At 49.1% G+C, this 23,622-nt stretch overlaps 1 protein-coding gene across 3 annotated transcripts in view; it reads right to left on the reverse strand.

Annotated features, from left to right (window-relative positions):
- Window positions 1–23,622, reverse strand: part of LOC135920771 (polyamine-transporting ATPase 13A2-like) — a 59,062-nt gene that overhangs the window by 22,733 nt on the left and 12,707 nt on the right. For 2 of the 3 annotated variants that reach the window (XM_065455020.1, XM_065455021.1), the window contains 2 exons: window positions 3,762–4,070; window positions 38–2,305 (listed from right to left, as the gene is read on the reverse strand). In XM_065455020.1, the coding sequence (XP_065311092.1) occupies window positions 38–2,305; window positions 3,762–4,070 (2,577 nt within the window). The remainder of the gene's footprint in view (window positions 1–37; window positions 2,306–3,761; window positions 4,071–23,622) is intronic. The other variant, XM_065455022.1, reaches the window with a different exon arrangement.

Genomic DNA, 23,622 nt, shown 5'->3' on the forward strand with positions numbered 1-23,622 from the left:
TCTGAATAGCATTACGAAGGAATTTGCACGCTGTTACTTTTTGTTTCGGTAGCTCGAAGAGCGAGGGCGTCGTCAGGATACGAATGTCGACGGCGGGGCCTCCGAACACGGTTTTGCGCGTGGCCACGAGCATGAGCGGCTCGTCGGGCAGCACGACGCCAGTGCTGCGGGCTACGGCGATGCAGCGGTAGACGTTTGCCTCGTCCACGACCACTGGACGGACATCAATGCGCCGCAGCTCTTCAATGGCGGGGGCAGCTTGCGGGTTCATCACGGGTTCAAAGAACAACAGACCTTCGAAGTTCAAGTCGCAGTCTCTCGCGGTGTCGGCGCGAGAACCCTCGTCAAGACAGCTTCTGCCAGCGATGGCGGCTATGCCGAAACCGCGTTCGTGAAACGACGCTGACACGGCTTTTGCGTTACATGGCGCCGGGTGATCGCCCTGGCACAGCGGGAATACGTCACCCGGTCTACCGACGCAAACGATCTCTCGGTGGTTTCTGGTTTCGTACACGATCGTGGTCCAATCCCTGCCCGCGCGACGGGGCTCACATTCTAGTACGCACAGTCTTCGACACTCGCTTCTCTCGCGGAGCAAGTCCTGTGCCTGGCGTTCTTCGATGACTGGTTTCATGTCGTTTCGACATGTACTCGCGGGTTCTGGCAACTCCGGCGTCACAGGCTTTGACGCTTCCGGCGCCGGTGGAGGGGGCCGCTTCTTGTGACACAGCGGGCAACTGTTTGCCACTTGGCCCGACAGGCGCCGTATCGCCCGCGCGCCGGCTAACAAGGCGGGATACGGAGAAAAGCGGCTGGGGGGCGCTAGCTGCACTCGTACTTGAGGAATCTCGGCTAAAGGCGGCCGTTCCCCGACGCTCGTGCGTTGGCTTCTGACGGTGCTGACAGAGGGAGCGCGAGGCTGATAGTCTCCCTTGCTACCTTCGCAGCAGTCATTGGTCCAAGGCGGTTCGCAGCTTTGGCTCACCTCTACGACGACAGATGATATCACATCCGGTGGGTCACGGGTCTCCCTTAGGTCTTCGTCGAGGCGCTGGGTACTCCAGAAGGGGTTCACAAAGGGAGCTAGCCTCAACGGTGGTCCTGGGGACTCTGGGGGTGTGTCCAAGCCGTAGCCGTCACCATCTGCTTTAAGGCCGGAACCCGCGGCCGCGAAAGTTGCCACTTCGTGCGGATGTCCCGCGGCGTGGCTTCCTTCTTTCCAGAGCGCAGCCCCCACGGCTGCCGCTGCCCACCGAAGCGGGTGTCCTCGTGGTAGCTGAGACAGCCCGCGTGCGATGACTGGCGCGAAACCGTGGCACCCCGCCGGGAGTACTCCGGCCAACTTCTCTGCGGCCTCGCACAACGCGCCCGCACTGTCGATGGCGACACGACTCGTTCTGCCCCAGCAGGCGACCGACGAGAGGGCGCTCCGCGAACTCGTCGCTCTAGCCGAGGCTAGAGCCGACACCGCGACCTTCTCCAGAAGCCAGTTGGCGAGGAGCGCTCGAGGAGGGAACAGCAGCAGGTGAAGGCTGAGCGCCCGGAGGAGCACTTCATCCCACGTGAAGCGGTCTCGGCCAAGCCAGAACAGTAGCGAGAGCAGAAACGCAGCGGCCGCCACTGCCCACTGAGCCGGCCCGAGCCCTTCTTCGTCTTCTACGTACAGCCATTCCGGGCGTGAGCACAGCATGGCGCTTTCTGTGGCGGCACCGGTCCTCAGGACGACGGCGAGGAGTTGGCCCCGCGAACAGGCGATTCTGGAAGGGCGCAGGATGACGCTCGTTCGGTGCTTGTGGACACTGAAGAGCTCGCACTCCGGCGCTGTCAAGGGCCACCTCGCGGCCAATGCGGGCAATGCGACGTCGCCTTGGTCCACGACGCAGTCGCCGGACAGTAACACCATGTCGCAGGGTGCCCTGTCTCCTTGCTTCAAGGCGATGACATCGCCGGGAACCAGCAGACTGGACTCGACTTCCTCGGCATTTGGTAGAGCTAGGGTTGTGGGAGAGTGGACGACGCGGCGGGAGCGGAACCTGCCTATTAAGCACTCGCAGGTTTGTGAAAGCCAGAGTGCGGAGACCACGAAGGCCGCTATCCCGGCTGTTAAGTAATGGCTGCGCAGCAGCCACAGGAAGGATCCAATCGCCAGCCATCGCGTCCCCGGGATCCGAGAGCGTCGCGCGACGGAAGTGTACTCGTTCAGGCCATGTTGCTGTAGCAGAGCTGACCTCCGATCGGAGTGCACCCCGGTGCTGGCGAGGAGTTGACCGCAGGTCAGCTGGCCATCGTGCAGGCCTCGTTCTTCCTGGAGGAGCCAGGGTATTGCCAATTAGGTTGGACTGCACAAGGCCCGTACCAGGGACCTGAAACTACGTCGTGCTCTGCGTCAAGCCTAACCAAGCTACCCCTAGAAATTTGCCAATCGCATCATTCGATGGGCGCGTTCTCTTTCGCACGTCTACTGTGTTTTCGTTCCGTTCGCGCCCACTCCGCTGTTGATTTTGAGCAATGCTTCTCCGAGTGAGAGATGATGCGGTGACATATGTCACTGGAGGACTACACATGATGTCAGAATCAAACTTTCTCGCGGTTAAAAGTACAGTACAGAAAAAAAGCAACTTCAGCTGTACGTAGATTACGCAGTCAAAAGGAGTCTGGCGGGGATGTTTATCGTCGTTAATGCGATTGGCATTCAAGTGGCAGTGCAAATGTAATTTGGTGGCAGGAGATTAATTTTATAGAGTATGTCACTTGATAACGTATAGTCGCTATTTTCGTATTGAGTAATCTGGTTTTAAGGTCTGTAAAGAGAACTGAAGTAGCCGCCGCTGAAAACGCGTCACGAATGAGCCGTGTGTAGCCGGGCTCCTTGCGCGCGCTTTCTTCTGGACATCGAATGGCATTTGAAGCTGGAGGTTGGGCTAGTTGACTCTGCAGTCTAAGAATTTCCAGCAAAAAGAAAAACTCCCAAAAATGGAAGCAAGTGGTCCGAACGACGTCGTTTATCAACTGGCGGTTTGAAGGTTCGCAAGGCACCAAGAGCGTAAATTAATAAATATCGTTGGAAATGCAGAACTATACTGCAGCGCATGCGTGTGTCATCGTAAAGCCTGACGTAGGAACTCCACCTACTTCTCTGTCCAGCCGACAGCATCTTTCTGTTCACCTGCTTCCTTCATTTGTGTGTTTTATCTGGAAATTATTATGATGCGCCTAATTGCGCGCGGGCTTTTTTGCGTGGCCTCCGAGATTGCAGTCGGTAGCGCGCCGGTGTGTGCCAACGCTGAGAAACAATCCCTTGTTGGCCAGCCCGCGACCGTACGTGGCTGATAGTATACACAATCGGGCTGCTGTGCCGAGGGACTCGCGACCAGCGCCGAAGCATTTCAATCTTTATTCAAAAGAACGCCACGGTATAGAGGCTGGAAACGCGATACAAACCGCAAGGTAATGTGGAAGTATTGAGTTTGGCTTCCACTGGGCGGCAAATTGTTTTTTCATCCACAATTTCATTTGCCTTTAGGTCATCATTTTTACGTTTGAACTGAAAGCTACAAATAATTTTCTGTGTGCTTTCTGTGATGACGCGGCAACAGATGCCGTTTTACGTTGTGCTTACGTCACGTGCCAAGTAGGTCGCCGTCTTTCAGTGTATGCAATATCGTACGGAATAAACTCCTATCGGTACCCCGTTGTCCAACACCGGCGCCACAATTTGCTCGGCTAACAGAGCGCGGTCGCGGTTAAGCGGGCCCACTCACGCGGAATGTGGCGCCGTCCCAGCGGAAGCGGACGCCGCGGTGCCGGAAGGTGCCGTCGGGCGCCACCCTGCGCACGGCCAGCAGGCGACCCGCGCCGTCGTGCAAGCTGACCAGCGACGCCCGCGCCAGCGGACACCGCCACGCCGCCAGCCGCAGCACCCAGCCCTTGGGCAGGAGCCAGCGCAGGGGCTCGTACCCGCCGCTGGGTTGCCAGCCGCGCAGGGCGCCCTCCTCCTCGGTCCCGTCTTCGCCGCCGAGCATGATCGCTTTGGTTGACTGCTTGCTTGCTTCCCGTGTGGCGCTTACCCACTGTCGGGGGGGATTGGCCAAGGAGCCGGCGGTCAGAGGTTTTTGATAATTCCAGTAAGCATAAGTTGATACCGCCTGGTTCTTGGCCAATCACCCCCCAGTGGGTATGAGCCAGCATTTGGACACAAGACAAGGTTAAAGGGAAGGGGTGAGAGAAAAACTTCAACGAAAAAGTAGGTCGGGGTGAGGTAGAACCTTCATGATAATTAGCAAATAGACTTACCTGGCAGTTACAGAATTAATGTAATTGTAATTATATATAAACAGCAAATTTTCCGGTATTTTCTGCGGCATTAGAATAATTTCGAACACACAATCAGCGATTTAAAGAGCCATCGAAATGTTGATTTCGAGAATTAACGTAACGTCGATCATAATCACCAAAATGATGATGATGAGCCTTAAGCATGGCAAGCACAAACAGTGGGGCACGCACTCTAAGGAAAGCTTGCACCAATATTTGTAAAATACCTTACAAGGCCCCTACATGGGGATTGAGTACGGGGGACATACAATCAAGTACACACAATAACAATAATAACAATCAAGTACATACAATAAAAAAACAGCAGCCAGGTGCACAGCCTCAGAGTCAGAGAAACATTAGCTATAGCTGCATATGAGTACAATAAAAAGGAACTCTATAAGTTTGTTACAAACGAATAACAGTGCAAGAAAAAGGTAGAAAAAATAACACAGAACAGTGAGTGTGATATTAATGTTTAACAAGGGTTAAGCCAGTTCAGTGAGTGCTTGAATTTTTCGCGGTCAGTTTCCGCAACTATGTTGTCGGGAAGGTTGTTCCAGAGGCGAATGGCACGTGGGATTGCAGACCAGTTAAATGCCTCTGCTTTGCCATAGATGCGCATGAAGCTATGATGATTGTATAATCTGTGCGACGTGTGCGATGACGTTTCTAGGTGTAGGTAACGTTTGTTAGTGTGGTGGGCGTATTTATGAAATAATGACATATTGGTCTTGCCTTTGCCCCAGGCGGTAATCGTCGTGCATTTTGCATGCCGTTCCTTTCTCCAACGCCGCACGCCCGGTGCTTGGAGGTCGCGAGCGGCATACGCGTCATCAACATGGCGCAGCATTCTTGAGAGAGAGAGAGAAATTACAGAAAGGCAGAGAGGTCGGCCTGAGCTATCTACTCTGGGGAAAAGGGACAGAGAGGGCTGGTGAATGATGATGGTGGTATTAGGAAGAGATGCAGTAAAAGGCACGCCCCAAAGCGTGTTTTTAAGTATAAACCGCACGCAAGCGATTTTTTGCGCGACAGCGACAAGCGACGCGATGGAGATGGCTGCCGCGTTCGCTCGTCGCCCAGAAGTCAAGCTCCAAGCGAGCGACCGCTTCGCGCGACGGCTCTCCAGTGTTGCCGGTATTGGGGGATCGAGTTAGCGCCAAACCTGGTGTGGCACTTTCTATAATTATTTAAGTTGATTTGTTTGACTGTACAAAGCAGCATAAAGTATTTCTGAAGGCCTTGCAATAGGTTTAATTTGTTTACATATCAAAATTTGGTACTTTGCTCGTTCCGTTTGTATACTGAGAAGTGCGCTCGTGCGCAAATCGGTAGTACGTCACTAATGTACATCCCGCTCCGGCTGCCTACTATTGGCTAGTCGCTCATAGCACTGGGCGACGAGCGACGAATTCTAGATTTGCAGAACCGAGTGAGCGCGCGACAATCTGCTCACGCGATGGACCGATCCGTCGCTTGAAGCCGTCGCTCGTCGCTGTCGCGCACAAAATCGCGCCCATGGGGTTTAGCCTTTAAGAGCAGAGGAATAATCAAGCGTCCTTCCTTTCCTTAGATCACTATCAAGCGCAGGCGAAACGCGATCAAGAGTAGCAAGTACACAGTTAGGCGATCTGAGACATCCCTCGTTCATCTCCACAGTTTATCACCTCCATCTTTTTTGTGGTGTCTTGTTAAGCAAATACAGTTAAATCTCGATCTAAATTAACCAAATCGATGGGATTCTTATAATTTCTTCGTTCAATTAAGAACGTCGTAAAATTGTAAACGCTTAAACCCGCCTGTTCGCAGTACCGCGATTTTGTTATGTGCAGCTTGATTACTTGAAGTGGTGGAGATTAACGATGAATAGCAATATCGGATTATATTATCGAAGAAAAAAATCACTACATTGGTTATTCACTTAACCTTCACGTTCTAATTGCGGAATTGAAATGCGAAAACGCTCGTGTGCTTGGTAGACGCTAAAGAACCTTCGGCGTTCAACGCAGAGTCCTCCAATGCGGCGTTCCTCATAGAGGGCCGTGTGCGATTTCGGAACGTTTAAGCCCCGTAATATTTTTATCCGAGCAGTCACGTAGTAACATACATTTACACTTATTTTGATAAATGCGCATTGCTGTTCCAGTCTGGGCTTGATCTTTCTTCATTGCTGAAATGTTTTCAATTGAACATCAATTTCTAAGGGTACCTCCTTCTAAATAAACATGCATATGAGCGTGGTGAGCAACAGTAACATATATGCTCTAAAGTAACTTATTTCGTACAAAATTGTCTATTGGCCGTAGAAGTTTTTTTTTAATATTCTGGAAATATTCAGCCTAACCTGAGTTACCGTGTCACACCTTGCGTCAATTCTATCATCATCATCATCAGCAGCAGCAGCAGCAGCAGCCTGGTTACGCCCACTGCAGGGCAAAGGCCTCTCCCATATTTCTCCAACAACCCCGGTCATGTACTAATTGTGGCCATGCCGTCCCTGCAAACTTCTTAATCTTATCCGCCCACCTAACTTTCTGCCGTCCCCTGCTACGCTTCCCTTCCCTTGGAATCCAGTCCGTCACCCTTAATGACCATCGGTTATCTTCCCTCCTCATTACATGTCCTGCCCATGCCCATTTCTTTTTCTTGATTTCAACTAAGATGTCATTAACTCGCGTTTGTTCCCTCACCCAATCTGCTCTTTTCTTATCCCTTCACGTTACACCTATCATTCTTCTTTCCATAGCTCGTTGCGTCGTCCTCAATTTAAGTAGAACCCTTTTCGTAAGCCTCCAGGTTTCTGCACCGTACGTGAGTACTGGTAAGACACAGCTGTTATAAACTTTTCTCTTGAGGGATAATGGCAATCTGCTGTTCATGATCTGAGAATGCCTGCCAAACGCACCCCAGCTCATTCTTATTCTTCTGATTATTTCAGTCTCATGATCCGGATCCGCAGTCACTACCTGCCCTAAGTAGATGTATTCCCTTACCACTTCCAGTGCCTCACTACCTATCGTAAACTGCTGTTCTCTTCCGAGACTGTTAAACATTACTTTAGTTTTCTGCAGATTAATTTTTAGACCCACTCTTCTGCTTTGCCTCTCCAGGTCAGTGAGCATGCATTGCAGTTGGTCCCTTGAGTTACTAAGCAATTCCATACTCTTTCTCAAATATGACTTGACGTAGTGGACAGTACATCGCAGATCTGCATACTGACACTCGCTGGACGTTTGATTTATTTTCGCGGCTTTGGAAAAAGAAACACAAATCCACGATTAATTTCCCTATACTCTCAAAGTTGCTTTTTTCGCATGTCTCATTGTCTACGGAGACTGACAGCGCCGGCTGTCAAAGCGCTGTCATGCACTCCATTTCGCAGGAAAGGCTTTGCACGTGCAGTTTTCAAATCGGTCGATCCAGTTTCCGACGCAACGCGTGTAACCTCTTGCCGGTTCGAGCTTAAACTAAACGTCGCGGATCTTGCTAACCACCTGTTCGGCCACGCGTAAACCATTCAGACTAACAGGGCCACTAATAACAAGAGCTTATGTCAGTGAATTAAGTAACAATACCTTGATTTGGGCGAGTCGTTTCATATTGACGGCGTTCATAAAACGAGCTAAAGACGACAGGAACACGCACGACAGGACGGCCGCTTTAAATTACGCTTCTGCATGCGATGACTCACCGAGAATGAAAAAAAAAAAAAAACGCCAGATACAGCTTTCCGGGAAAGGCACATAGGATTATAATAACGCGGGCAGCAGGAGACACCGCTACACGGTGTGACAAATAATAAAGGGCGCATTCATCTAGAATTAGTTACATTGTACTAGCAAAAAAAAAAAAATTACAGCCGCTACAGAAGTTCAGCTAGCAACGACATTACCAGTAAGTGGCAAAGATGAATGCATCCTTAAAGTAAGGCAGCACTTCAAAATTCACTGCTGGCCACGTTATTTAAACGATGCACATGTAAGCGCACATGCCCTTTAATTCTACACTGCCATGAATGTGTTAATGTGTGCCCCTCGAGGAGGATGCACGCGGCGAGCGCGCATTGATGCACGCGTTACACAACGCAGTGCACTTGCGCCACTTGCAAACAATCTGCGATGGAATGGTTCAACACAATAATAACAATCACGTCGAAGCCAATACAATAAGCAATTACATCGGTTGCGTCAAATTACGTGAGTTACGTTATTGCATTCGTAATAAAACAAAAAAACGTATGCAGAACATATCAATTTAGTGAGAAGCAAAATATGGCCAAAGTGATTTCGTTGCAGTTTTCGTGATCGGTATAAAAAAATTTAAAAATTCAAGAAATCTAGCGTGGCGTATTACATTCAGGAATGGTCAGCGACCGCTACATGAAAGATAATATTGACGTGCCCGTCTGTTTGGCCGGCCACTATTGAGAGGTGTATTAGAACTGCTAGACATTATGACAACGCCTATGTAGCATATTGAACGGACGTTGTTAACCAATGTAACCAAGAGCGTACAGCCAATTACGGCATCCTAAGGGCAAGGCAGGGCCGGGACAGCCATTAAAGTGCATTTACCGGCAAGGCAGGGCCAGCGCTGGATGTCTGACACAGTGGCTTTGCCAGCAGCGGCATTACGGAGGCAACGGTGGTCTTCGCAGGCACAGCCAGTGCCGGCTCAAAAGTAACATCGGCCCTAGTTGGCCCCATGTAATGTGCTGCCTGGGTAAGTGTACAGGGGTTTCTTTTTTTTTTCCATTTAACGCCGCCACAGAAACGCGGCCGGCATCGCACCCGCAACCTCGAGCTCAGCTGCGCAGTGCCATAATAATCGCTATACTCTGACGTTGTCCACAGAAGGTTGTTCTTTTCTTAACTTCCGATCACCAAACTTCCGATCACCAAATAGTATGCATATCACGTTGAGAATAACGAAAGCCAAAAACGGTCCACATAAAAGAAACTCCTTATCCTGCGCTATCTATCTATCTATCTATCTATCTATCTATCTATCTATCTATCTATCTATCTATCTATCTATCTATCTATCTATCTATCTATCTATCTATCTATCTATCTATCTATCTATCTATCTATCTATCTATCTATCTATCTATCTATCTATCTATCTATCTATCTATCTATCTATCTATCTATCTATCTATCTATCTATCTATCTAGCTATCTATCTATCTATCTATCTATCTATCTATCTATCTATCTCACTAGCTAGCTAGCTAGCTATTTTTTGCGCCGCTCTTCAGTTAAAACAACTTAAAGGAGTCTTAGCGCACCAGTTGACACCTGCGTACGGAGAATCAGTCTTGGTTTTGTAGATAACGGTTTTTATTACGGATGGGCTTTCAAATGTGGATGGGATTTATTCCAAGTTTAGAATACCAATCTAATACTACACACTAGTCATTAGTGTTCGTATTCGAAAAGAAATTACGAGATGTCAAATATTCCAATTAGCCAAATATTTCGCAACAACCGAATGTCAAAGTTAGATAACTGTTCTCCGTCCACCAAAAAATGTATCAATTTATCAGGAACGAACAAGGACAAAACTTTTCGAAGCTAAAAATAACAAAATACGTAATGCAAGCTTTGTTTTAGGTTTTGCGGTGGAAGTTTATATGACAACCTGTCAATTTTGCTTGTAGTGTCATTCGTGTGTCTTTGGCAGTCTAGTCATTCTGTCCTCCTTCCTGAAGCATAGGCAATCGTTGTGCCCTTCCCAGTGACAGTTGCCAGCCTGCTCCCTTCCTATTTCCCTCCTGTTCATTGCATGTGTTTCCGTATCGAAATTCAATCAAGCAATCAATCAATCATATATTTAACGTGCCCAGGAACAGCCCCTAAGGTGCCACTGCTGGCGCACGCATACATTAAAGAAGAAAATAGGAAGAAAACAAAGAAAGAAAAGAAACTCCAGGGTAAGATAAGCAAAAAAAGAACATCTGAATAAAAAGGACAACTATGAAGGTAACAGTGCACATACAACAAAGCGCAAGGTAACTACAAAAGAAAAATAGAAAATGCAGTCGAACATTGTGTGAAACTATAAAACAACACCGCAAAACTCGGAAAAGAACAATGACAGCGAGTTAGGGGGAAAAAATGGTCTCAAATCCACGCTGTGAAGGTGGTTGGACAGCTAAGCTGTAAATGACAACTGTATACGGCGAGTACCCATTGCGACGTAGGTTGAAGTTATTCACGTGGCGACGTTCACATGCATGTACTCCAACTAATTATTCGCCCAATGCATTTCGATGGCCTGCAACTACAGGCTCGCGCCGCTAGTTCGTGCGCCTATGCGGGGAGTGTGGACCAGAGCGAAGACGAGTTCGCCGCGCCTCGTATGCACGCGCGCTGCTCTTCGGGAGTCCTCGTTATATGTGGCCTTCCTAGTAAGGCGTCCTTTTCGTGCGCTATGGGCCTCGTCATGTCATACCAACACGGCCAAAACGCTGCGCCACTGAACTTCCTTTAGCAATGTCACAACACAAACCAGTTGTGGGTGCTTCTTTTACGTATACGAAAGTGTGGTTACGTCACTCCCTGCTTCGTATGCCACAGTCAAGCTGCCGTCGCCGCGACAGCTTGCGCAGCAGCAATCTTTCTACCGGGAAACGTACGCGGGGAGCGTTTCGCGTTGCACGTATAGGCGCGCAGGGGCGCCTTGTCATCAATTACGTGGTTCGGATGATTGTTCTTGGCATGTTCTTTATTGACACGTACGTTGTTCTGTATGTTGCACGCGCGGTTGCAAGAGGAATGCGTGCACTGTTCCCTTCACGATTCTGCCTTACGGTGTACACTTATGGGGCCGTCGATGACGACGGTTTTCCGCCCACGTTATACGTGCACGAGGAAATCTCTGGATCTTAGACAGCTTCAATGTAATATCTGTAGATTATGAAAGTAAGCGTTATATGTAAGGACTCTGTATTCTGTGGACGGTTGAGTGTTGGTGATGACAGGCGGGAACATGGAAAGGTCTATGTTCTCTGGTGAACTTGCATGGAATACGAAACACGATACAACTGATGAGTTGGGGGCAGGGGAGGATACCGTGAAGGAGCTTGAAGATAAACAGGCGGTCAGCGCAATTACGTCTCCAGTGAAGTAAAGGCAATGACAATCCAGCAGTGGTAGAACGAGGCCCAGTGTCCGTGTTAGCAAAAGGATGATGATGTATGCTTAGAAACGTTTTCTGGAACCGATCTACGGGAGTGATCATGTTTAAGTTTACGGAAATTTGAAAAAAAATCGCTTGTTGCAGATAGCATAATTCTCGTCTTTAGCTGGATTATTCGAAAAGGCGGACATTACTAGCACGAGACATCGAAACACATATTCAACTAATTAACGAAAATTTACGAATTAGCTTCTTAACTAAATACTTTACGGCACATATTGTAATATGAGTATTGTATCCGGTGAGTTTGCAAGAAGCATCCACTTGAAATAAATTTCCAGGAGGACACTTGTTTCTAGATAATTCCCAAAATGTGGGGTGAAATACATACGGGTGTTCCACTTACTTTTGTGCTTCAATGCATAAAAGAGGGTTGTTAAAAAAGGAAGTGGAACAACAGTGCATTTTTACTGCGAGTTTGATGGCGCATATCTCGAAGCTGATGTCATTCTGGAAATTCATTCCAAGTGAATAAGCCTTGGCAACTAATCGGCTGCAATTGTTAAATTGCAGTACGTGCCATTCAGATATATTCAGAAGCATTCAGAATATAACTTCTGTTTTTGCAGCCGTTTATTTAGCGTTTTGGAAAGTTAAGCATTCAGGAGCCATTCATTTTTTTTTTTTGACATCTTGTTTTATTCCAGGCTCTAACATTGTTGAGAAGCTATTCATGCAGTTTTTATTAATGAAAATTAGTGATTGTATTTTTTAAACTGATCATTTGTCCCTGATAGCTGTGTTTCTTTTCTTAGATTAGTCATTACAGGAGTTCTGCCCAATTATACCCAAGTAAATATTCCTGCTATAAATGTATGCGTATGCGTTTGGATATTCGATATAATATTCGTATTATAAAAAGTTCATATTCGCCTAGCTCTAGTTTTTATGTATCATACAACTGTTCCGCAGCGAACGTTTACTGCTTTTGCGATGTGTTGGAAGTGAATCGGAGTGCCGGATGGTCGGGGCGTAAAACGTGAGTGGCCGGAGCGGCGCAGCCGCCGGGTGGTGTAGAGCTCAACCAGGCAAACACACAGCTAAAATTGCAGTAACCTACTATATTCTGCTTCGCTGCTGGTGCAAATTTTCGGCAGCAGCGTAATTGTGAACACGATTACGCCGCCGTCGAAAATTTACACCCCAGCTAAGAAGAATGTAGTAAATGGCTCTCTGTGTGGTTGAACTTTGCACCACCTGCTGTTGTGATCCCACGCTGGCGTCAAAGAGGCTCAAAAGAGGCTCCGATTGAAGAGCGCCATATCGGCCCACCAGGCACATACCCAGGGTTGGAACGGCTCACAGATGCAGGCGAATACGCGCAAGGTGCCTCGAGCGGCCAGGCGCGCGGCAATTTTGCCTGTATTCGTGGGCTTCTTTCATGCTCGGAAAAACACTTTTGTGCATCCCGTATTGAGCGGCATAGAGCTGTATATCGGGAGTTTTTCGTGTTGCTGTACAGTCTCCTCATTGACATTTTTCATCTAATTATAATAATTGAATAGTTGATTTAGTAATTAATTGTCAATTAAGACTAATTATGCGATTAGGCTGAAGGCAAAAAAATAATCTTAGTATCTCCAAGCGACGGCAAACAATATTACCTTGGCTCTGTTCAGCTACAGGGTATTTGCATATTTTTAAATCTTGGTGCATGATAGTTAAGACACCCTGTATATTGTGAGTTTACATATATATGAGGCGAACGTAAATGTGCATTTTGTGGAGAAACTTTCCCGTTCCTGGCATCGGCGTTGCAAATAATTACTAATTAATTAAATTATGGGGTTTTACGTGCTAAAACCACTTTCTGATTATGAGGCACGCCGTAGTGGAGGACTCCGGAAATTTCTACCACCTGGGGTTCTTTAACGTGCACCTAAATCAAGTGCCACAGGTATTTTCGCATTTCGCCCCTATCGAAAGGCGGCCGCCGTGGCCGGGATTCGATCCCGCGACTTCGTGCTTAGCAGCCCAACACCACAGCCACTAAACAACCACGGCGGGCGCAAATAATGACGAAAGTTTAGAAAATGTGGACAGGAAGATTGCTAAAATCTGGACAATTTTCGGAACTAGAACAATAAAAGAAGGTTCCGGGACAGTGTATTGAGCACCAAATTAGGTTCATATTGCTTTTATTGGCATCAAAATATTTATCATGCCTTGGCCACCAACTTACGTGCTGCTTTATTATCCACCACTGAAATAAATTGTCAAGAGCATCTCAAGCAGCGCTGCTAGCTCAGCTTGCGCCTTTAAGATATCCTGAATGTCGGCTGAAGAACAAGAACTTCGCTTCTATAATGACGAGAGGTAAAAACCACCCGTGTGTTCGTTCTACGTCACAGCCGTAATCGTCATTCGCAGTTGTTAGGGAGCGCACACACTCAATGTCAGTTGCGTAGCACGACCGTCGTATATATTTTTCTGTATACAGAATCTAAGGCGCCTCTACTTCAAGTCGTGCTGTTTCCAGCCTTGAAGTCTAACTCGGTATAAATCCACACACTTATCAATGCTTCTTGAAGCTCCATAAATGTGGGCACACATGTCGGGCGCACATAATGCTCGGAAGGAAGGAACTGAGAAGGAACCGAAACAGGGGCAGCTGCTTCCGTTTCTCGCGTGGGCTGGGCGTATGCAACGGTGCGGGACTTCAAATGGCACCACACCGTGGTACAATAAAGCTCAGTGCAGCACACACTACATTTCACACAGGACACAAAGCATTGTGTGCCAATATGCAATAGCCACATGGATTCGTAGTAAACATCTGACGTTTCGTGGGCGAGTGCTCTTCGAGTGAAAATGAAACTATGCGCTTTCGATAAAGTCAAGCTCGCAGTGGTAAGAGCTGTTCTGAAAGCAGACGCTCCTTGCCAAGGCATCCGCAGTTTAATGGCAAAGTGAGCACAGTCACGTGCAATAATGCGCCAACCCAGTGGAAACATTACAGAAAGCCTGCACAATTAACTGGACAATATGTACTTTTCAGGGACACCCTACGTAAATTAAGGACATTTCGGGACAACGAAGTTCGGGGGAAAACGGTACAAGCAGTTTGGTAAATGTACGTACGTAGCTGACACTGACAGCGGGACATTTTACAGTGGAGCTGTTAGAACCTCGCGCTGAGTTTCTCTTGACGTGCGCAGCTTAGCCGAGCTGGGGGAGAGAGACTGAAAGCAGCGTATAAAAGTAGCATCGCGTAGCATAGCGACGCGGCGAGGGTCGGTGGAGCCTAGTGGGGGAGAAGGAGCGGCGCGAGCGAGAACGCGGCCCGGATGCGTGACCTCTCCTGTGGCGCGCGAGGGAGGAGGGGCGTTCTTCTCCGGCGGCTGGTGTCTCGATGTCCTCCTCGCCCGCCGTTCCGTACAGAGTGGAGACAACCGCGGCCACGCGGACGCCGTAGTAGACACGTTTGGCGGACGCCCCAGGGACGTGTTGCCCGCTGTGTGCTGCTTGGCACTACTTTACTGGCCTCCTCCCAGCCCCGCTGGTCTGGTTTTGCGACATATCAGTGCCACGCACATTTTCCATAACCGGGACATGTCCCGGAAATCTCAACTGTAATAATTACTGAACCATCGCTTTTCCCCCCTGTTTTCATGTATTATACGATGTTCGTAGTTAGTCTCCCTGGTGTTTTCGGTGAACAACACAATAAGGGACTTAGTTTATATTTGGCAAAAATAAGGGGCGCCTTATGAGTATTGTGCAGACAAAGTTCGAAGTGTGTGGGTTAACTGCGGCCTTAACTGTAAATTACCTATGCAAGTGATACGGAGCGTAATAAGCGCATTTTATGAACGCAGAATTCGTCCCGTTGTGCTGGCAGAACTATAACTGTCACCTATCTTGCGTCTTACCAGTACTCACGTATGGGGCAGAAACCTGGAGGCTTGCGAAAAGGGTTCTGCTGAAATTGAGGACGACGCAACGAACTATGGAAAGAAGAATGATGGGTGTAACGTTAAGGGATAAGAGCAGATTGGGTGAGGGAACAAATGCGGGTAAATGACATCTTAGTGGGAATCAAGAAAAAGAAGTGGGCATGGGCCGGACATGTAATGAGGAGGGAAGATAACCGATTGTCATTAAGGGTTACGGACTGGATTCCAAGGGAAGGGAAGCGTAGCAGGGGGCGGCTGAAAGTTAGGTGGGCGGATGACATTAAGGCGTTTGCAGGGACAACGTGGCCACAATTAGTACACTCTAAGAAAAATCCCGGGGAAAAGGGGAGTAACTGCGCCGTTAGTCCTAAAAAGGGCGCTTTCGTCCCTCAAAGGACCAACTGCATGAATGTGCGTGCCGTGTGCAAATTTCGGAGAGTAAGTGTTTAGTCCCTGGTCGGAAAGAGAGCAATGGCAGGACGAACGGCAACAGTTACTCCCCGGGCACTTCGCTGTTTTCGTCCGTGTCATGGAGCGATGCGGCGAAAACCGTATTGTCTATAAATCGTGAATGGTTCGAAGTTCGTGCATTGTCTATTGAACTGCATGCAAAGCAGCGCCTTGTCTCTTCGTGAGAAAATTACGTCAAACTTAAAACTGGAATGTGAAGAGGCATGTCCTTCGTGAGCGATACACATTAAACGCGCGCAAGTCATTGATAGACGGCTATATTTTCTTGGTCAATAGTACCTAAGTTCCTTCCGTTCCAAGGAGGTTGATAACTGAAGCGATGTGTACCTCGAACGGCACGTGCTAAGCGATAGAGAAATTGGCCTTCTCTGTTGTCTTCGGTGCGCCGTCTGAGCTCGCTACACGTATACATGGCGTAGTGTCTCAGTTTAAATCACCCTAAGAATACTCGAGCTGATTTCTTTTCGCAGTCGCTTATGGTTGCAAGTACACTCAACGTTAGACTCTCACTGCATAACTTGCACAAAATACGGAGTCACTGTTATATTGCCGCACTTGCGTTCCCATGCTTAACCTTCCCAAAATATCCAGTTTTGTCAACCAGGCGGCGTGGTGGAGTGGTTAGAGTACCAGACTTGTGAGCGAGAGGGCGTGTGTTCGAATCCTACTCTCGGGCATGTTTTCTTTTTTTCAGCTCATTATTTTTTTATTAGGGTATAATTGCCTAATTTCATTAATTCCACCTTTGCGGAGCATCGGAACGAATTACCGTTACTCCCTTGAGGAGCATCGGGAAAGGGCAACTGTTAGTCCCCGAAGGAGTAAATGCATGGGGAGTAACAGTTCATCCCATGTCAGTTCGTCCCCAAAAGGACTAATGGTTGTGGCAAATCAGTTAGTCCCCAAAAGGACTAACCTCCCTACCCCTTTTAGTCCTTTTTTTCTTAGAGTGTACATGACCGGGGTAGTTGGCGAAGTATGGGAGAGGCCTTTGCCCTGCAGTGGGCGTAACCAGGCTGATGATGATGATGATACCGGAGGCAAAGCGGGCACAAGAGAGAGCGCTTCTGAAAACAGTCCCCCGTTTTCATGCACGTTAGTTTAAGCTTGGTAAGAGGAAACATAAACACCTTATTAGCAGCCGTTCAATAGGACAAAACACGCCACTGAATGTCCCTTTTGTGTCTGGGCAAACGTGAAACTGTCCCACGTGGAAGCTGCGTCGATTCGGCGTCTGTTCCGAGCAACCAAAAGCAATGTCAAACTCTGGCTGACTACTTGGCGCGGTAGCACATGTATGTGCAGGAGCTCCGACCCCTTAGCTTTCCCTTCATTGTCACATAAAGTTCTCTGCGAGTGCAGGTCAAATTTAGTGAAAACGGGGGAAACGTTATGGCAAATGTGTGAGCGAAGTTGAGTGCGTGTTGATACATACTCTGCAACTATACAGCCTCAGCAAAACATTTAAGTGTCATAGAGTGTTTAAGCTATGCTTCCCAGTGTACTGAGATAACTCTACGTTACACGAAGGTCATAGTTCGTGCAAATGGGGGTTATTTTAAGTTCAATGTGTGGCGGAAACATCAAATTTCGTGGCCCAACTAGAAGCGTTGCTAATAATTATTTTCAACGGTAAAAACATGGGCACAGTAGTCACTGCAGTGCCTTTGTTTTTACCCTTTTTTATGTGTTGTAGAAGATTGATAGCAGGTTTTTCCGGTTCCCTCGTTATAAACAAGGCACCTTGTTAATATTTGTTTAAAATTATAGTGAAGCAGGTTATAGGTAATACGTAGGCGAAATTCAATGTACAGCAAATTACGTTCTTAGCAGTAAATTACGTACGCAAGTGATTCGGGGCGTTAAGTGCGTTTTATGATCAACACCTAATTTATCCCGCTGCCTTGAGAAAACTATGAATGCAACAGATGAAATTTATCCAATTTAGCGAGGGGGACATTACATAACCACTGTCATGGTTTAGTAAAATTTGTGGGGATTATTGCCTTTGCAAACACTCTTTAACAAGTGCTCGAAAGCGTTATATGCGGGCATGTTTTCAAATCACGCAGCCATGATACGGGCAACGTTTTCAACTACATGATTTAATTACAGGCCACTGAAATTCTTATTGCAACTGCCCGAAAGAAACAGCTTCGCTAGAAATTGGATTGTGATCCTGCTAGGTCGCACAAGTATGCGGTCCTTTCCTTTCTCTGTTTTTCTGTGTGCGTGTTTCCAGAACGGGTCTGCACTGTCGTTAAAATGCTGTAGGACCTCACTGGGATTACTGTATTTGCAGTTTGTCATACTGTGATATATTAACATAATTGCGTAGATTTTAGGCGAAACAGAATTAACACCCTTTCTACATTGTCCGGAGTCATTGCAACTTAAACTGAGTGTATATGAGCAGGTGCCAATATCTTTGAAGCAGGGAAGACGAGCCGGGTGGCGCCTAGGCTTATTTTGGAGCAGCGTTCGACAAAGACGCACTTGCAAAGGAACAGGTGCGTTTGATGAACTGCATGCAGGTGGCGTTAACCGGTTTTGTCCCAATCACTTCCACGTTGGTGGGGCAAAGTACAACGCTTTTAATCACTCACAAACACAGCTGACCGGGCACCTCCGTAATTCTCCTAAAATGAACGGCAAATATTGTTGCGAATGACCGCCAAGCGCTGCGAACTGGACAAAAGTTACGAGGTATGGGTGGACAGCTTGCCTGTTCTAGAAGATTGCACATCAACGCGATGGTTTCAAGTCGTTATACGTGTTCTGTCCACGTGAGTTCGATCCCCCCCCCCCCGCTCTGTCCCATTTGTGGTAAATCGTACAGGTGGCGAGCCACCTGTGTAATTCTTTATGGACAGAAACACTGTGCCCAACACTACGACCTGAACGACTCCAGCGTGTTTGTTCTAGCAGGTTGCACATCCCCCCCCCCCACAACCCTCCATATTGGCGCCCAGGAAGCAACTCCTAAAAGAGAAAGGGGAAAAAAGGAAGAAAAATACACACATCACGTGACTTTTTTTTCGGGCAGCAACAGTGCGCTGTTGTTGCCACCTGCTGCAGTGCACCACGTTTGTTGTCGACCAGTCGGCGACCTGGCGCCGTGTGGTTGTTTGCGCACGACCCACCACTGCACCCTGGTCGCCTCGCGCCACACTATCGGCAGCAGAAGCGCGCACGCACACGTGTCTACCAACGGCGCTGGCTGGCCCAAGGACAGCTGACGCCTATCGGAAGAAACAGCAGGGGTGCACACTTTCTTGGTCTCGGTTTTGTGCTTCTATACTTTTCCTCGTCATGGCTGTACGGGGAAGACCGCGCTTCAGCTCCCGACCCGCGGTCCGGGAGCGACCGACCGATCGCTCCGCTCTTCTGTCCGACGGGGGGGCGCCGTGAAAGAAAAAGCGCTCCCCCTTCTCGACAGACAGACGCACACGGGCCGGGAAGAGAGTTGACGAGATGACCGCGACAGCGGAGGCTGCACCTGGCGCTGGCCGTGCTGTTTGGAGGATCGCTTTTGGCGCAGCAGCACACATTCGATGCCTTGTGCAGAAACCAGTTACACGAGGGTTGTCGGGGCGGGGAAGAGAAAGACGAGGACGTAGCGCGCGGGCGACCAGGCAAGAGCAGAGAGAGAGAGAAAGATGCAGATAGAGAGAACCCAGCTGAAAGCGACAGGAGAGAAAATAAGAGGAGGAAAGCTGGTCACGTGACCGTGCGGCGGCGGCGCCGCACAGACTTGGACGAGTCACGTGATGTTTGCGTCACGTGTCATCCGCATGGGGGAACGCCCGCGCGCTGGAGAGCCAGTAGCAGCAGTGCTGGGTACTACTAGGAAGCAGCAAGGGGCGACCGCGGCGTGCCCCCCCCACATTCGCGCGCGCTCGGACATGATGGGGGACGAGACGGCGGAAGAGTTTGGCTGTTCGTCATCATGGCCACTTCTTCACAGTGAATCGCTTCCGTCGGATGCGGACTCCGGCTACGAGCCATCGCCTGCATTCACCTCGGCGAGAGCGTCGTTCGAGTGGCCCGCGATGGCGAGCGAAGACGACGCAGCAGCAGCAGCGGCGGCGGCGGACTGTCTTCCTCCTCCGCCGCCCAACGAGATGCGTTCGGCCGCCATCCCGATTCCGAGGCGCAGGCAGCAGCAGGCGCTCTGGCCCAGCGACGCGGTGGACGTTGCGACGCAGACGTCGCTTCCGCTCGGTGAGTGGCCCGCACCGAGCAGCCTGCTGGTGGTGCAGCCGAGCGAGGCCGCTCACCCCGCCGCCGCCGGCAATCCCCGGCCGACCCCTGACCTGCTCTTCTTGCCTCCTCCCCTGTTCTCCGCGGCCCCGGCCGCTCTGGTGAACCTAGTGGGGACCACACTACCGCCCGACCTGGTGCCCAGGATCGAGGAGCAGCGGGTGCCGAGCTATCGGCTCCGCTGGGTGATGGCCGGGATGCAGCTGCGGCGCATCGCTGACGACTTCGCGCGCCACAGGCTGGCCGTTTCCGCGCCTCCCAATGGCCGGAGGCGATCTTTTCCTCTCGCGTTCCTCCGCTTCGACTAGCCTTGATTCCTTTTCCCGGGTGTAGCCACGCCGCTGGTTGTGTGTGCGTCCTTCGACCAAACAGCCTGGGTGTGCGATGCTCAAGGGAGTGATTCGCTCACGAAGTGCCTTCGAAAGCTGCGGGATCATGCTGAACTGTGGACGAGTTCAAACTTGTTGCACGCCTTCGCGGCTCCAGAGAAACTTGGCGCGGGATCGTGTGAGCAAGCAGACACAATCGCGCGTTGGTCTCTTTTTTTTTCTTTTTTTACGAGACATTTAGCGACACTCGCAAAGACTCAAAATGTCATCAGACCATTTTGTAATCGTAGTACAGTTGTTCACATTGACACAAAGCCTACTTACAGCGTTGTTAATCACCCGCGCTAACTCTTAAACTAGGCGCAAGTTGTTTTGGTCACATGCACCGCTTTGTCATTGCGCATAACGGGAAATATTGATGGGTGCACAAAACCACTGTTTGCTTACTTTCATTCTGTAAGCGAAAGATCGTGGTGGTTTCCGCATTCGTTACGCTAAAAGGAACAGCATCACTTGGCCTTGAGCAACCGCGTGTACCACACATTGTGTGTCAACAAAGGGGCGCGGCGTCTGTTCTCGCTTTTTTCTTTTTCTGATGCGTGTTTTGTGTCTCTTTACAACGCTTCCATGCCACATGTTTTCTTACGCCAATGTGTACGACTAGTGAAGTGTCAGTTATCCTACCAACTCAAGTGCCTTCGTGGGACACTCCACGCCCGCTCAGAGAAGTCGACGATGCTCATATTTTTACGGACTCCCTCTCTCATCTTCTAGAAGCGCTGGGCGTTTTGTCTTGTGTGCCTTTAAAACGGCTTCGTTCAAGGCCGTGGCGTAGTGGACATCATTCGGCATTTTCATTGTTTAGTGTTCCTGTGTGCCTGCTTCGTGGTGGCCTAGAACGCAGTCCAATGCGCCGACCGTGGGTGTGTCTTGTCCATCCCGCAGAGCTTGCCCAGCGCACGCAAGCTTGGGCAAGCATACGCAACAAAACGCCTTCGCATGGTCTCGTCGCGACCTCTTTTGGCGGCGTAGGGAAACATCGCCGCCCGGAGCGTGGCCTCCGAGATTAAAGGCCGACGCCATTGGGCGCGTGCCAGTTACCTGACTTGTGTTAGCGCGCACTGGCCTTGAATCAATTCCAACGGGCTGCTTGTCCTCCGACTTCTGGGAACCGGAAGCAGGCCCAAGTCCTTCGGTCAGCGCATTGGGGTGCGTGCTGGGTATCTTAAGGCCTTCTCTGATCTATGTCCACGAACGCCACGACGTATTTTTAGAAGCCTTTTCCTCTTTTATTTGAATAGAGTTTGGTGCAAATGCGCCTTATACTGCCGGAAACGACTGCGTTCCTGAGCGGGGGCGGGCAGATATGTCTCCGTAAGATGTTCAGGAAGGTGTTTTTTTTTTTTTAACTATCTATACATGTATACCAGGGATGTGCAACGTTTCATGGCGGCGTGTTCATGTTATCGAGGCGCGCGAAATGTGGACGCTGCATTTGTTTCGTCACATGCGTTTGTTACTTGAGCAAAATAGTGTGGTGGTGGTCACACGTGCTGTGCCATCCATACTGTGAAGTGTCTGGTATCTCCCGCAGCTTTCTTAAAATGAAAAATATTGGCAAATTCTTGCGCTCTGTGGCGCGACTGTGTCTTGCAACTTCGGCGGAGACATTTGCATGAGACAAACGACGGAGCGTTCTACTTAAGAGAAGTGTTGTCATCACCACACTTTGCCTCACCTGTTTTCATGCTGCAGGTGTGAGCGCTGCGGTTCTGTACAGTGAGTTATATGTTATAACGATGGCGTCATCCATGGACCACTTTTGGCACATCCCTGCATTTACATTGCCTGAATATGTATTTTTGACAGTTTTATGGGCGGCCGCCATAATATATATATGTATTTGCCGCTCCGATCTCATTGCCTGTGTGATAGTTAAATGAAAAATAAATGCGATGCTGTTTCTGGCCATCTTTCTGTGTCTTCGTTTGGGATATACGCATCGCATGCTACGCTGCCACATCACAGATCATCAGCCTAATTTATGTCAAAACGGCCCAGGCACCGAAAATACACATGCAGAGAAGGTACATACGTTGAAATCCCTGACTTGACTTAACTGCGCCGAAGTTCCGGCTCGAAGTTATAAAACTAGAAAATCAACTTATTCACAATTAATATATAGAAATGAAGATGGGAAAGAGTGCCCGTCTAAACTTAAAAGTGGAGCTCTTTCATGATTACTTTATTATGGCGATAGCTTTCTTTAGTTAATTTCCACTTTGGGTGGTTGGGCGGTCTCGCCCAATAAATAGTTCCACGTACTCATTGATCACCCTACAATTATAGTTGTCTACCAGTTTGGGCCAGAGCATCAGCGCTCGCGCCCCTGCCGAGCAGACATTAGCCCGAATAACGACTTCCTGTCTGGCTGGACAACTTGGTTTACTGGTACATGTGCCCGCAACGACAGCTTAGGCACTGTGCATGTGCACATTTGTGGCCAATTCCCCCAAATGGATGAAAGGCGACACAAGGGGTGAGTAGCCTTAAATACATGAAAACGATAGCGCAACATCATCGAGCGCGGCCGCTTGATGGATAGTCACTACAACGAAGTTGCAGCCAGGATACTACGGATAGTAGGGGTTCGTACGGAGTTTCAACTGGTATGCAGTGACTGCAGCAGCATTTACTGTTCATGGCGGGTCTTGCAGCGCGAAGTGCGGAAGGACCGAAGGGCTATTGTTATTTTCTTTCAGTGCTTTGCGCTGCAAATCACGCCATGTACTTACACCAACTCGACCGAGTCGTTGTACTGCGTCGCGGTATCATTCCGCGTTGTGGTTGGCAGCGAACAATTGCCACTTCGCGTCTCTGCTGATGTGCCCATAAGGCTTCGTGATTCACGGATGGCATGGGGATATGCAACACAGGAAAGCCATCGCTGACTTTGGTAATCATCTTCGATGGTTTCTGCTACCATTTTATTTATATCCACTAGTTAGGACGAATGCGATCTGTTAAAGGTCAAGTACCCTTGTATTGCGACAGCTGCACGACTTCACCCTAGCTGCGCCCCCAAATTTCCGAATTTCATATCACCATCGCGTTCTCTGCCAATCGCTCGTTACGCCAGCCAT

This window comes from Dermacentor albipictus, chromosome 7 (genome assembly GCF_038994185.2).
Source record: "Dermacentor albipictus isolate Rhodes 1998 colony chromosome 7, USDA_Dalb.pri_finalv2, whole genome shotgun sequence".
NCBI lineage: Eukaryota > Metazoa > Arthropoda > Arachnida > Ixodida > Ixodidae > Dermacentor > Dermacentor albipictus.